This window comes from Triplophysa rosa, linkage group LG10 (genome assembly GCF_024868665.1).
Source record: "Triplophysa rosa linkage group LG10, Trosa_1v2, whole genome shotgun sequence".
In the NCBI taxonomy this organism is placed as follows: Eukaryota; Metazoa; Chordata; class Actinopteri; order Cypriniformes; family Nemacheilidae; genus Triplophysa; species Triplophysa rosa.
Genome location: NC_079899.1, coordinates 24,680,615 through 24,694,183, shown reverse-complemented (window position 1 = coordinate 24,694,183; position 13,569 = coordinate 24,680,615). Strand labels below are relative to the sequence as shown.

General features: G+C 39.2%; 2 protein-coding genes across 3 annotated transcripts; both read left to right on the top strand.

Moving 5' to 3' along the window:
- Positions 1 to 449: 449 nt before the first annotated feature.
- si:dkeyp-110a12.4 (pancreatic secretory granule membrane major glycoprotein GP2) lies at positions 450 to 7,744 on the top strand. Of its 2 annotated transcripts, none has more exons than XM_057344196.1 (9): positions 450 to 559; positions 1,466 to 1,554; positions 1,635 to 1,739; positions 4,267 to 4,427; positions 4,694 to 4,829; positions 5,258 to 5,352; positions 6,625 to 6,793; positions 7,043 to 7,151; positions 7,244 to 7,744. In XM_057344196.1, the coding sequence occupies exons 1-9, from the start codon at positions 484 to 486 to the stop codon at positions 7,414 to 7,416; spliced, it is 1,113 nt and encodes a 370-aa protein (XP_057200179.1). In that variant the 5' UTR covers positions 450 to 483; the 3' UTR covers positions 7,417 to 7,744. The 2 variants fall into 2 exon arrangements, with proteins under 2 accessions (XP_057200179.1, XP_057200178.1); XM_057344195.1 differs by having other exon boundaries at positions 7,043 to 7,157; positions 7,244 to 7,742.
- A 725-nt stretch (positions 7,745 to 8,469) lies between these two features.
- fbxo30a (F-box protein 30a) lies at positions 8,470 to 13,473 on the top strand. Its single transcript, XM_057344428.1, has 3 exons — positions 8,470 to 8,629; positions 10,407 to 12,444; positions 13,094 to 13,473. The coding sequence occupies exons 2-3, from the start codon at positions 10,453 to 10,455 to the stop codon at positions 13,295 to 13,297; spliced, it is 2,196 nt and encodes a 731-aa protein (XP_057200411.1). The 5' UTR covers positions 8,470 to 8,629; positions 10,407 to 10,452; the 3' UTR covers positions 13,298 to 13,473.
- Positions 13,474 to 13,569: the final 96 nt, after the last annotated feature.

Sequence of the window (13,569 nt, the reverse complement as noted above, 5' to 3'; positions counted from 1 at the left end):
ACTCAACGTGACAGGACTTCTATTCAAGACAGTCATTGGGGTTCCCGAAACAGTAAAGCTTTTGCCGTGGCCTTTAAAAACCCGCTCGGACAAAAGAGTGGGATAAAACCAGACGCCACCCCTGCTCCTCCATACCCTTTGCATGACAAACAAACTCCTTGTCGACCGACGCGCGGGACGGTACAGTGCGACGTCTGCTAAGTGGGATGTCGGTAGTGTTTTCGTCCCAAACCTAGTTGGTGGTTGTTACCTTGGAACTCCCTCAACCCGTTCCATTCATGTGAGGAATCTCATTGTTGGGGAGAACATCATTCAAGCTTGTGTTCCAGAGCTGGTGGAGGTTCCCACTTCATTAGAGCTGCGCATCGAAGGGCCGGACAGACGGAAAACACTGCGTCTGACAGCTAGCTGAGGAGGTAACCGAGAAGATTTCAAGGAAGCGGTTGAAAGTTTGGGAAGTACATTTCAGAATCTCCGGTGAAGATGACACCGGTCACCGTGCTGATGTGGTCTCTGTTCTCGATATGGATGACAACTTCTGCTGTGCAGTATGAAGACGGTAAATCAGATTTCATTTTAAGACATTGTTTTTTGTTGTAATATATTCAATTATATATATATACACACTTATGGCAGATATATACAAATAAGCAAGCACATTTAAGTGAAATAAATCTTAAAAGAGCTTTTAAATGTATAAAAGTATTGCATGTTTTGCTACTTCTTACTGTTGCCATTTTTATAGTTGTATTATTTTAATATATAAAGTACACTGTAAAAATGTGTTATGAGTTTATGTATAAACATATGTTGCCATGACTTATTGATCACCTTTTACAGTCTATATATTAAAATCATATGAATTATATTTTCTATATCTGTAATATTCAAACACTGTTGAATAAAGAATCAAAACAGAACATGTGATTAGTTTCTTTCTGCAATAAAAAAACATTAAGATTGAATTATGCAAACATACTGTGAAAAATTCTTGGTTGTCTTAACATTTTTTTTAAAGTAAAATCAAATCATTTTTAATTAAAGGGATAGTTCACCCAAAAATGAAAATGATGTCATCTTGTACTCACCCTTATTGTTCCTAACATAGATGTCTTTGTTCTGCCGACCACACAGGAAGATGTCTGGAAGATTGTCAAATCTCACCCCCCATTGACTCCCTATTTATTTTCCCTACTATGGCAGTAAACGGTGGATGAGATCTGACATTCTTCCAAATTTCTTCCTGTGTGTTCAAAGAAACGTATACATGTTTGGAACAATCTAAATGATTTTATGACATTCTTGGGTGAAGTATCCCTTTAACTATTGTGCATTTTGACTTGTTGAAATGTCTTACCTTATATTTTGACATTACTTAAACTCACCGAAATATGTTGCCATGACGCATCATCAATGTTTACACTGTATTTTCTGTGATGTTCATGATTACTTGTTCTTCACGCAGAACTCAACGAGACTGTCACCTGCACCAACGAGCAGATGCGGGTCATCATCCCCAGTGCCTTTTTTCTGAACAAGGACCCTCCTATTTATGTAGGTTTGCATTTCATAGATAAACCATGTCACGGCGATAAATCATATAGTTTAAACTCGTTGGACTGATCCCTCCTCAGGTCTGGGATCTGCATCTGAACAATCCTGAATGCCGAGGTGTCGAGGTCGAGAACGATTACGTCTTCAGCATCAAGGCCAACCTCACAGACTGCGGCACTATTATGGTACATCTCATTCGTCTCCTTAACAAGATTGTGTGGAATGTGTAGAATCATAAATTTACTCATTTAAAACCTCTGGGAGTGAAGAACTCGCATACGTGTCAGAACATTAAAGACTCTTTAAAAGGTTGTAAACAGTTGTTGCATTGAGAACAGCTACAAATTAAGCGTTATTTGCGGTGAGACTTAAAAATACAAACGATAAATTCTCCCGTTTTACAATCTCTTCATAGGCTGCACGGCCCACGTGCTTCAAACCGTTTAAACCATCCGGATAATAAAATAAAATGTGTTTATTGCCGTATCGTGCTCATCATTATGTGCATTATATTACATGCGGGTTTGATGTCCTTTTGAGGCATAATTTTATTTATTTATTTCCCAAAATGCAAATGTGGAGTGTTGTTCAGTCCTTCCAAATAGGCTGGCCGGAGTGCTTTCAGAGCTCGGTGGGAGAGAGGTGGGGGCAAACATCCATGCGGCTCTAAATTATCCTGATTTATATGGAAATGATGACCGTGTTTTCAGCGGCGGTGAATAGGCCGGCCGTAATTCAGCGTCGTACTTTATAGTTCTTCTTTTATTTGGCCCTACAGCCCGCCTCGAACAGCAAATAAATCTGCACCTGAGACCACGAGTCTCGTTGAGAGACGCTCTCGGCATTCTCTCAGGACTATTTCTTGTAAAGCCAGTAAAAGGTTAACGCAGCGTTGAGAGGGGATAGATTCCCTGCTCATTGTTGTTTTGAGGTTAGACAGTGTAAGAAAAATCTAATCTACTTCCATTTGTGTAGCATAGATTTATATTTACAGATTCACCCAAAAATAAACATTCTGTCATCATTTATTCACCCTCATGTGGTTGTAAACTGTATATGACTCTTTCTTCTGTGGAACACAAAAGAAGATATTTTGAGAAATGTCTCTGTGGTTTTGTGTTCATACAATGGAAGTCAACGTAGGCCAGTGTTGTTTGGTGACCAACATTCTTCCAAATATCTTCTTTTGTTTTCCGCAGAAGAAATAAAGTTAAACAGGTTTGTAATCAGTAAATGATGAAAGAATTTTTATTTCTATCTCTTTAAATGTAAACAAAACAATGCCATCATTTGTGTCTAGACGTGACACGCATTGTTGTGAACGTGTTTGTTGACATGTGAATCAGGAGGTGTGTTTCTAGAGGTTGGAGAGATAAAACGGCAATAAAGTTTGTTTTAGCGGATGTGGTGGGGGGTAGTCTGGCCCGTTCAATAGCGAGCTTCCTTATGTTGCCCTTTAGCTTATACGTTTATTGGCCCGTAAATGTCAACTGGACGTTATTAAACTGTTGAGATGTTATCAGGTTGTAGATTGGACGAAATGCATCAATATAGATTGTTTTAAAGTAAAAAAACAAAGACAAACATCGATTTTTTGGTTGATAAAACCTTGAGCATTTAAAATAGGTTGGAGGCTTGAAAACTATTTGAGGTTTGAGGAACATATGAGTGACCCGGCCTGTGAAAACCCAGCTAAAGTCATTTTGTGGTGATTTACAGATTTTTTTACATAAAATCATCCTAAATAGTGTAAAGAACATTTTTTGACAATATAACCTTGATGTCTTCAATATTGACTGAGTAAGGACATGTCAAAGATTGAAATCATAGTGAAATGAATGCTTGAAATCAAACTTTGACGCTCGTAATCTCATAATTAGATTTTGAGACTTTAGCCTGGCCAATATGAATATTAATGAAACGTGGAATACAATTCATCTTAAAACAAACAATTCTTTGTGAAAACAACATTAAATTCAGTTTTTTGGGTCCGTCTTTTACATATTTTTACAGGAGATGTACCGATACGATATTTCTCCACCGATACGATAGCCGATTATCCAGAGTGATATCTGCCGAGCATTTACTCGCATTAAAGGGATAGTTCACCAAAAATGAAAATTCTGTCATTATTTAATCCCCTTAGGTTGTTCCAAACCTGTATAAATTTCATTGTTCTGCTGAACACAACGGAAGATATTTGGAAGAATGTCAGTAACCAAACAGATCTCATCCCCCATTTGTTGCCATAGTAGGAAAAATAAATACTATGGGAGTCAATGGGGGAAATGACAGGTTTGAAGAGTTTGTAAATTAATGATTTTTTGGATGAACTATCCCTTTAATTAAATTCTGAAGATTAAATTAATATTTCTGAATTTTCTGAATGTTATTAATTCATATAATTACTTTTAATACTGAACGTCAAATTGGTGATTTTTCTTAACAATTTCTATAAACAGAGCACAAATTCATTCACTTTTCTGTCCTCTTTTGATTGACAGAATATATCGGCCCTGATCATCGGCTGTTTTCAAACCAGCGGCCGATAGTGTAAAAATGTGCTTTTATCAACTGATACCGATTACTGGCCGATATATCAGCGCATCTCTCATTTTTATTATATTTGACTTATTTACAGTTACAATATTGACATTTTGGTGGTTCATTTGTACGGTTGCTTAGGGAGCTGATAGATCCTGTGTCCCTTAGGCATCAGACGATACTCACATCGTGTTCACCAACTCCATCCGGAACAACGAAACTGACGTTATCACCAGAAGCTACATCAACATCACATTCGGCTGTCGATACCCCCTAAACTACATGGTCCAGCAGCAAAACGGCGAGAACTTGATCCGAGTGGATGTCAGGTGAACTTTTACTGCTCTCGACATCACCGGTTGAATGAATTTTCTGTCTCTAGGTTCAAAGCTCATCCAGCACTCCACGTGCATTAATGTCTTTCATTAGCACTATTTTTGCAAGCTCACAAAGGCCGAGCCTCGCGCTAATTATTTATTTGAATGTAAACACGAAAAGAAAGCCCTGGGTCTAACTCAAGAGTTTCATTCAACATTCAGCCAGCAAAACTTTTAAGCCCTCTTCAGTGAACCTTTTACCATTCACCGCTCCGCAGGACAATCACTCTCAACACAGAAGATGGGAATTTCTCCGTCTCCATGCTGCTGTATAAAGATGAAGAGTTTCAGGATAAATGGACCACGGTTCCTTCTCTCACACTCGAGGACAACATCTATGTCAAAGTTTACATGGTTTGTGTTGCGCAGCATACACACACGACAAGCTTTTAAGAAAGCCACCCGTGCATTTTCGTTTGCATGCGGCGTCTAAGACTTACTTGTTATCTTTGTTTTTAGACAGAATTAAAGCTTTCTATAGCTTATGTCTCCGTTTAAAACAACGTCTGGTTTTGTGGGAATGTTCGCTTCCTGAAGGTTTTGTTAAGAATTAGTAGTCAGTGCTGTCTGCTTGCACATTTATCCGAGAAGAATAACACAGTGGTAATAAATAATCCAGAGGAGAAAACCGTTCAAGTAATGCTACCGGACCAAATTTCAATAGAGTACTAGAACATTTCTATCTATCGGCTCAATATTTGTCTTGGAGTAAATATTTTTGGACCAAGTCACTATTTAAAATGTGCCTGATTATTAATGACAAATCTTTTTGGATTAAGCAGGTTCCGGCGAATCTGTTTTTAAGAGTGGAGAGATGTTGGGCCACACCCACCCATGACCCTTACAGCAACATTCAATACATCTTCATCAGAGAAAGGTTTGTGGATATTTGTTTCGAGATGGTTTGACAGGCACTGCTGTCTTTCCTTTTTACATTGTCATTCCCCTGCAACTAAATTAATACAGCACATACTGTCCAATATAATAGTAAATTAATATTCAAATCATTCAACTCATTTTTTCCAACAAATAAAAATCTTTATCAAACAGGTTATGAAAAAAATCAGGAGACCATATTTTCAGTTTTTCTAAAAAAAGAACAAAAGATGCAACGTTAGCAGATCTTGAATACTCCAAAGTAAACAAGTTCATACTCATGTTAAACTTCACAATACTAATGTTTTTACATGTCATTTTGGATAAGTTCAAAAATGAATATATGATAGAATAAGACAGTTTTTTTTCACAACTATCATGCGTCTTTGTGTTCTCTTAATCTTTCAACAAACACTACATACATGAATGGAGACAAAATGGAGTGGTCTCTTAATTTCTTCTGTCACACTTGGAAAAGATGACTCGATTTAATCATTTGTGTTACATTGACGTATAGGCACATTCATTTTTGGCTTTTAGAAATACACAAACTTGGTTTGAATGTTATATTTGAATATATAAAAATGGTACTTTTATCCATAACTTTTGCCTCTCCGTCACCATCTTTGCTTGAAACTTAAAATGAAACGTTACTTTCCGTACTTAATTTTACGTGGGTTGAAGTCATTAATGACATTTAGCGGGAAACTGACATTTCGTACCCGACAGCTCAAATAATAAAACGTTGTCACCGTTATAAAACGTATTCATTGTGAATTGGAGTAAGGAGACTTTACCTTAACCAGCTTTTATCATAAATTTGAAGTACTTTCTCAGCTAATTTTGTTTGTTTTTAAGTTCAGTTTCTACAGTACAGATTACAGCTTTAAATATTAAACAGTGTTATTATTTTAAACGCTATATTAAAACTCATTGTTCACACTCGGTGTGAAAGACCCTCCATCGCCGCTTCTTTTGTCCTTCACTTGAGTTTACATACTTCATTAAGTCATTATCACCATCGGTGTCAGAGGATGTTGTCGGGACACGTCGCTGAAACTGTTGCTAAGGGACGACAAAAAGTATGCAGCCTAATTCATGTGACTATAATCTGCGGCCGTGTGCATTTCAGTTTAACAGCTGTGCCTGTCCTTGACAACCCAGACTCAGATCCTCACCTTCCAGAAATTACTGACTGTGTGAGCTCAACGCAAAATCATTCCCAAACGTACTCTACAAATATAAATCGGACCCACCTTTCTCTTTAAATCAGTTGTCCGGTGTTACGGAATGACCAGACGCTGGACGTGATGAGGAACGGTCAAGGCCCGGAGGCTTTTTTCAGGATACAAATGTTTAAGTTTGTTGGCAGCTCCTACACGGATGTTTTCCTCCACTGCAACATTCAGATCTGTCATAACACAGGAGGAACGTGCCAACCCGTAAGTCACCACTGACACCTACAAAACAGAACAAAATTTGCTAAAAAAATTGTGAAGAAATTAAACTATTAAACACCAAATGTTCTTTAAAACGCTTTAGAGATCAATACATCTTATATGCAATAATCAATCAAGAATAAGATATTAGTATCTTAATATTTTTCTGACAGATTTGTCATATTTGGCTGCTTTATTCTTTAAAAGGTTCTTTTTTCCTTGTTGTAACTTTAACCCCTCAATGATTCACAGAACTGCACCGATGAGGATGCGTCAGTACGAACGCGCAGGGAGGTTGCGTCATCACACACGGTCTCGTACGGACCAATCAGAAGGCTCAGTGTTGACACAGAGAATACTGGTCAGAGTAAGTCTTATGTTTCATATGTTGTGTGTAAGTTATCATGAGTATTCACTGACCGGTTTTAACGCCCAGTTGAACGTCTGTTTCAGGTCTAGATATGCCCCCTGTGGAGACGTTTGTGCTTGGTGGTCTTCTGTTCCTCCTGATCCTCATCACAGGAGTTTTTGGGAAACTTTGGCTGCAGAGCAGAAACTCGTATCCCACTCAAGAAGCTCAGCTCACCCTCTCCAACATCCACCATATCTCAGAAGTGGCCAGCTAACTTGGAAACACACAGACACACACGATTTATATACACACACACAGACATTGTTCTTTGAAATATGCTCCTTTTGAAAGTCTCTGCTAAGCTGTAGTGCATTTTATGCTAGTTCTTTGTTTCTGTCTTTTAATATGATATTAATAAACAATTAAAAACATATTTTGTCTTTCTAACAGCTTTCTATAAAAGAAAATGCAAATACAGTATATACTGTTGTATTTAAACGTCCAAACGGTATTTGTAAATTACGCTAGACTATATCAAACCAAGAGGAATTTATTTTTAAGAAAGCAAATGCACGCTTTAAGCTAAACATGCCACAAAAATATTTTTTATGTGGGTTTTGAACAATCGACATACTGTTCAAAATAAATACTTCTATAAATGTATTTGAAATGTCTAATGTTTCTGATACATATTGCTATTTGATTTCTGGTTTGTCCATCATCAACAGATCACCCGTTTGAAACTTCGAACACATTAAACAAACATTTTAACAATTGAAAAAAAGAAAAGAATAACTTGTATTAAATAAATATGATTGAAATGGTCTCCTGAGCATTCAAGAATAAGTTAGTTAGTAGAGTACAACGTAAACTGGTTAAGAGCGTGAACATGAGTGTTCTTTATATTCATATTCATATAGATTTATATAATATATAATAGAGAGACTTGACTCAAAAGTGATAAAGACTGAACAAAACACCCTGAGGCATCCTCATTTTACAATTATTTTGGAAATGTTACATTTTGTTAAGTTTTTATAGAAAAGGCTGTTTTTCTGTTATAGTTAGGTTAGGGTCTTGATAAACCCAATATTAAGGTTTATAAATCATACTAGATTTTTAATAAAAACATGTTTTCTGGGAGGGTTGGGTTTAGCATACAGTTTGTATTAAAGTCATTTAGTCCTTTGAACATTGATACCCAACATTTGTGTGTTTGGGTTTGCCAACCGCCTATAAAATCAAAGAAGAAGATAAAGATTAGTGTAATTTGAGTGTGTTTGTGTGTATGCGTGCGTGCGTGCGTTTTGACTCCGCCCACCGGTGGGCCGCAGTTCTGTACATTGTCGGTCAGCTGCTCACACAGATTTCAACAGAAATACACAGATAGCAGCGAAATCATAACACACTGTCAATATTCTCGACTACACACGAATGACCGAAAACACGACACATTACTTCACTGAAGACTGATCAACAGATCGACGGTAAGACACTTTCATACTGCATGCGTGTGTTTACTTCAACTTGTTTCCTCAGCGGCTCAAATCAATCAAACAGGTGAGTTTATATAAATGACATCAAACGCTTACTTGACCTCTAAATATGATCATTTATATTCGTCAGTCTAATGTGGTTATTTATTTTATTTGTGTGTTTTTATTTCGTTGCAGAATTCACGGCTAACGCGCTAATGCTAAAGCGTTGTTTATGTTTTACGTATGACAGCACCGACTTACCATAATACACACATAAGAATGTTTGTAAACGCTTCAGTGGTGTGTGTTCATTGATTATTGGTGTAAAAGTGCTCATGACACTGTCATGTTACTGCTGTCAGTCCGTATATTTCGCATGCTTTGGGTTTCATGAGTGTTGACTGGATCGTCTCAGATTGATCTCTAGAAAACGAGAATTGCGGTCGATGACGTCACGAGTGTGGGTCATGTCATATTTAGGAATTTTTGTTTTTTTAGATTTATTCATTTTAATTCTCTCTGTCTCTATCTATCTAGCTAGCTATCCGTCTTTCTGTCGGTTTCCTCTCTCTATGTTTTCTCTCACACTTCTCCCCCTGTCTGTCTGTCTGCCTATCTCTCTCTCACTTTCTCTCTATCTTTCTTTCTATCTATCTGTTTTCCTCTCTCTCTTTTTCTGTCTGTCTGTCTGTATATCTATCTTTCTATCTGTCTGCATACCTCTCGCTTACTTTCTCTCTATAACTAGGTATCTGTCTTTTTATCTGTTTTACCCTCTCCCTTTTTCTGCCTGTCTGTCTACCTCTCTCAGTTTTTCTTTATCTAACTTTTCTGTCTGTCTGTCTGTCTGTCTGTCTGTCTATCTTAAATATAAGATATCATACTCAACCAGCCTATCTGGTCCTCTAATAAAGAGTGAAGTCCTAAATGTGGCCCATGTTGGGATCATGTTTAGGGTCACGTTGTGTTTGGGGGTCAGTAAAGTAGATCAGTTTGTAGTCTGTTGTGATTACCTGACCTGTTGTGACCTGTTAAGCAGTTGCTTGTGCAACCATTCCAGATTACTCTGGCAATGCACTTGAGCTCTATGCCAAACACTCAGTTGTTTTGGTCTTGCAAAAGGAGTCATCACATGTCTGCATGTAGGCATTGTACACAAACATTTCGCAATGTTTATATCCAGCTGGCATTAAGTGGCCATGTTGAAGTCAGCTTGATAATTCAAAGTTTTCACCCTGCTATGACAGACCCCCAACTAACCTAGACTGACTGCATTTAGGTCATGCCGATTGAGACTAACTGCTCACGTCCAGCCAGGCCCTGTCATGTGTTGGGGAGAGCAGCGTCTTGAATGACTTTGCAGTATCTGTATGCGAGTGTTTCTTTTGAACGAAAGCCAGGACTGATTCCTGTAACATGCCGTTCAAATACGAGGGGTCATGTTCCTTCCCAGTCCTCGAAGAACGGCTGTGACCCGAAGGAGAGTTGTGAAATGGCAATGCAATGGTTTAGCGATTTGGTAAACATACTGCAAGAGGGCACCGGGTTCTGATTTATTTTTCGGAGCTGAGGGGGACTTGCCACATGAACAGCAGGCTTAGATTTTAAGCCTTGTGTTATGTTACACCCAAACATGTGTGTCCAAAATAAGATTATAATATTATCGTTGTCGACACAATCATACATACAGTATTTCAAAATGGGAATAAAAACATTAGCTACATTTGTTGACGTGTATATTGCAATAGGCATCAGAACTAATGGTTTGTTTTCTTTTGTTTCACAGTGTTTGGTGTAGCCTCTTTGGAACAAGACAATCATTCATATTTGCAATGGAGGAGCTTCATGTCCATTGCTTGAAATGTGTGAACCGAAGATGTATGATAAGACCGGAAGCTAGTGTGTCCTGTGACCTCATGGGTTGCCCTCTTGTGTGCGGAGCCATTTTCCACTCATGCAAACTGAATGAACACCGCTTGCTGTGCCCGTATGAAAGAGTGCCATGTCTAAACCATGGATTCGGATGTCCATTTACCGTCCCCAGAGTCAAGATGGCTCAGCACCTTGAAACGTGTCCAGCCAGCGTTGTGTGTTGCACTATGGAATGGAACCGCTGGCCGGTGAGCTATGCCGATCGCAAGTCCTACGAGAATTTGAGTAAGGAAGTTTGTGATGTGGAACAGCTTGATATGGCTTTGGCTCTTCAGGATCAACGTATGCTGTTGGAGTCTCTGAAAGTGGCAACCACCTTGACGAAAACAGTGGAAGTGCAGAATCAGGAAAATAAAAGGATGAACTCTGACCCATGTGAAACAGAATTGATAGAAACGGAGGAGGAAGAATACGCAATCTCAGCGGAGAACAGTAGAGACTTTGCAGCCACTTTGGAAGTTCTTAATAGTGCAAAGAATATCGACTTGATTGTGGAAGATCCTAAAGGTAAGGAGAGAAATGGAGTTTGTGTAGGTGGCAAGAATGGCGATGGGGACTTTAGGAATGAAGAAATGAAGGAAAGTGATACGGACTCAGACTCTGATCTGGGAGCTGTTGGTGGAGCCGACTGTCCTTTTCCAGTGGACCCAGAGGAAGAAGGAGATGATTGGTTGGTGAACATGTCTTCTGAGGAAGAGGAGGAAGTGAATGGTGGGATAGAACTTAACGGACTCAATGGATTTCATGAGGAAGGGGACGAAGACAACCGGGACAATCTTGAAGATGCATCCTTAAATGTCAGGCAGGTGTTGCCTTATCATTCCATGCCTATTGTAGCACGGGAGCCAGAAGTTGCTCAACTACCTCTTGCTTTGCCTATCCCTCTGCCTAACTTGATGCACAACAACGTCCTGCACCATTTGCCTTTAAGGATTGAAGACCGATGGCTGGAGCGCAAGTTGGAGAACCTCCAGGCACTCAGGGGCGTGAACTTGTTTACACTCAATGGGCGAAAGGCACTGTTGTACGACCCCTATTTGTTCAAAGCCAAGATGGAGGACAAGTCGGTTGACACGTCTGACCTTGAAGTGGCAGATGATCCAATGGGCCTTAATGGCATTGACCTCATCACGGCCGCCTTGCTCTTTTGTTTGGGTGACTCACCTGGCGGTAGAAGCATCTCAGACAGTCGCTTTGTTGACAGGTATCGCATCGACTTGGGCACCCAGACCTTTTCCCTCCCTTCTGCAATACTGGCCACCAGCACCATGGTGGGCGACATCGCCTCGGCGTCCGCCTGTGACCACGCCAGTCCACAACTATCCAACCCCAGCCCGTTCCACAGCCTCAGACTGGACCTGGTCTTGGAGTGTGTCACTCGCTATCAGACCAAACAGCGCTCTATGTTCACCTTCGTGTGCGGACAGCTGTTTCGCAGGGACGAGTTCTCATCCCATTTTAAGAATGTCCACGGGGACATCCACGCAGGTCTTAATGGATGGATGGAGCAGAGATGCCCGCTGGCGTATTACGGATGCACGCACTCTCAGAGAAGATTCTGCCCCTCGGTACAAGGTTCTAGAATCATCCATGACAGACATTTGGGCTCTTTTGGGGTCCAGCCTGGCTTAGTAGCTTGTCCAGATGAACCATTTGCAAGAAGCGCCTGTCATTATGGCTACCTCTGTGACCGTCTGAGCGACCTGCCCTTTGAGTTACTCCAACATATTGCAGGCTTCCTCGATGGCTTCAGCTTGTGCCAGCTGTCCCGGGTGTCACGCACTATGAGGAATGTGTGTGCCAGTTTGCTTCAGGCCCGTGGCATGGTGGTCCTGCTCTGGGAGAAGACAAAACGCGATGATGGAACCTCATCCTGGCTGGTACAAGACAAGGTATTTAAAGTTGTTTTTGAGTATTCTGAGTAGTGCTATCATGGTATCAAATATTATCGTGGTCAAAGGAATTCACTGTATCGTTATTATCACGGTAACTATTGCTGTGGAATTTTTTCATAAATACTGCTCTCAATTTCATTCATATTTGATTTTATTTCGTGCAAAGAAAAAGTCTGTAATCGTTGAAAAATGTCAAATGGTTGTTGAATAACGTTCGATATTATTAACACAATATCAATAATCATGGCTTTTAATATTGTCAATAATACTAATATTTTGTGACCCTTATATCAGAGCACTCCATATGTAAAACTAGTGGTGAAATAATGTTATTATTGGCTGCTATTGATACCTAGTATCTACAATTGATATCGTATCATATCATGCAAATAAATGGCTATAAAATTACAAAATGAATGTTAAAAAACATTATTTACAAATATTGTGTAATATTATGTACATATAGCAGACGCTGTTATGCAAAATTACTTATATAATCGACTATTTAACAAATCTGTTGGTAGATTTTGATATGAATAAAACAAAAATTTGTAGTTTTATTCTATATCTGTTTTAATCTTGCTTAAAAACTGTATGTGATGCATAGATACAAATACCAAAACCTTAATAAACCTTCTATTTTTAGGTGTGGAGATTCAGTACCGCCTTTGACACTGTGAACGAGTGGAAGTTCGCCAACATTTCCAGCATGGCAGACCACCTGAAGACCTGCAAGTATAACACAGTAGCACGCAGAGAAGACGCCGTACCGCTCCCGTGCATGAGCTTCACGAGAGAGCTCACGAAGGAGGGACGATCTCTGCGCTCAGTGCTGAAACCAGTCATATAGACGGTCAGAAACAGACAGAAATGCTGCTCAGAGGTTTTGATTTGTTTTATCATACATCAGATGTGCTGATAGACATTTTACACGCCTTATTTGTTCAACAGAACGGCACTTTTTTATGGCAAAGTAGAAAAAACTCAAGCTGTAGCATCAAGAAAATAAACCACTTTTGGAAGAGACGTTTTTCTATTAAATAATATCTTCAATGTATAGATGATGGTTTTTCTGTCTTTTTCAAGGTTTTTTTTACAAGTTTATTTCTTTGTTTGATTTGT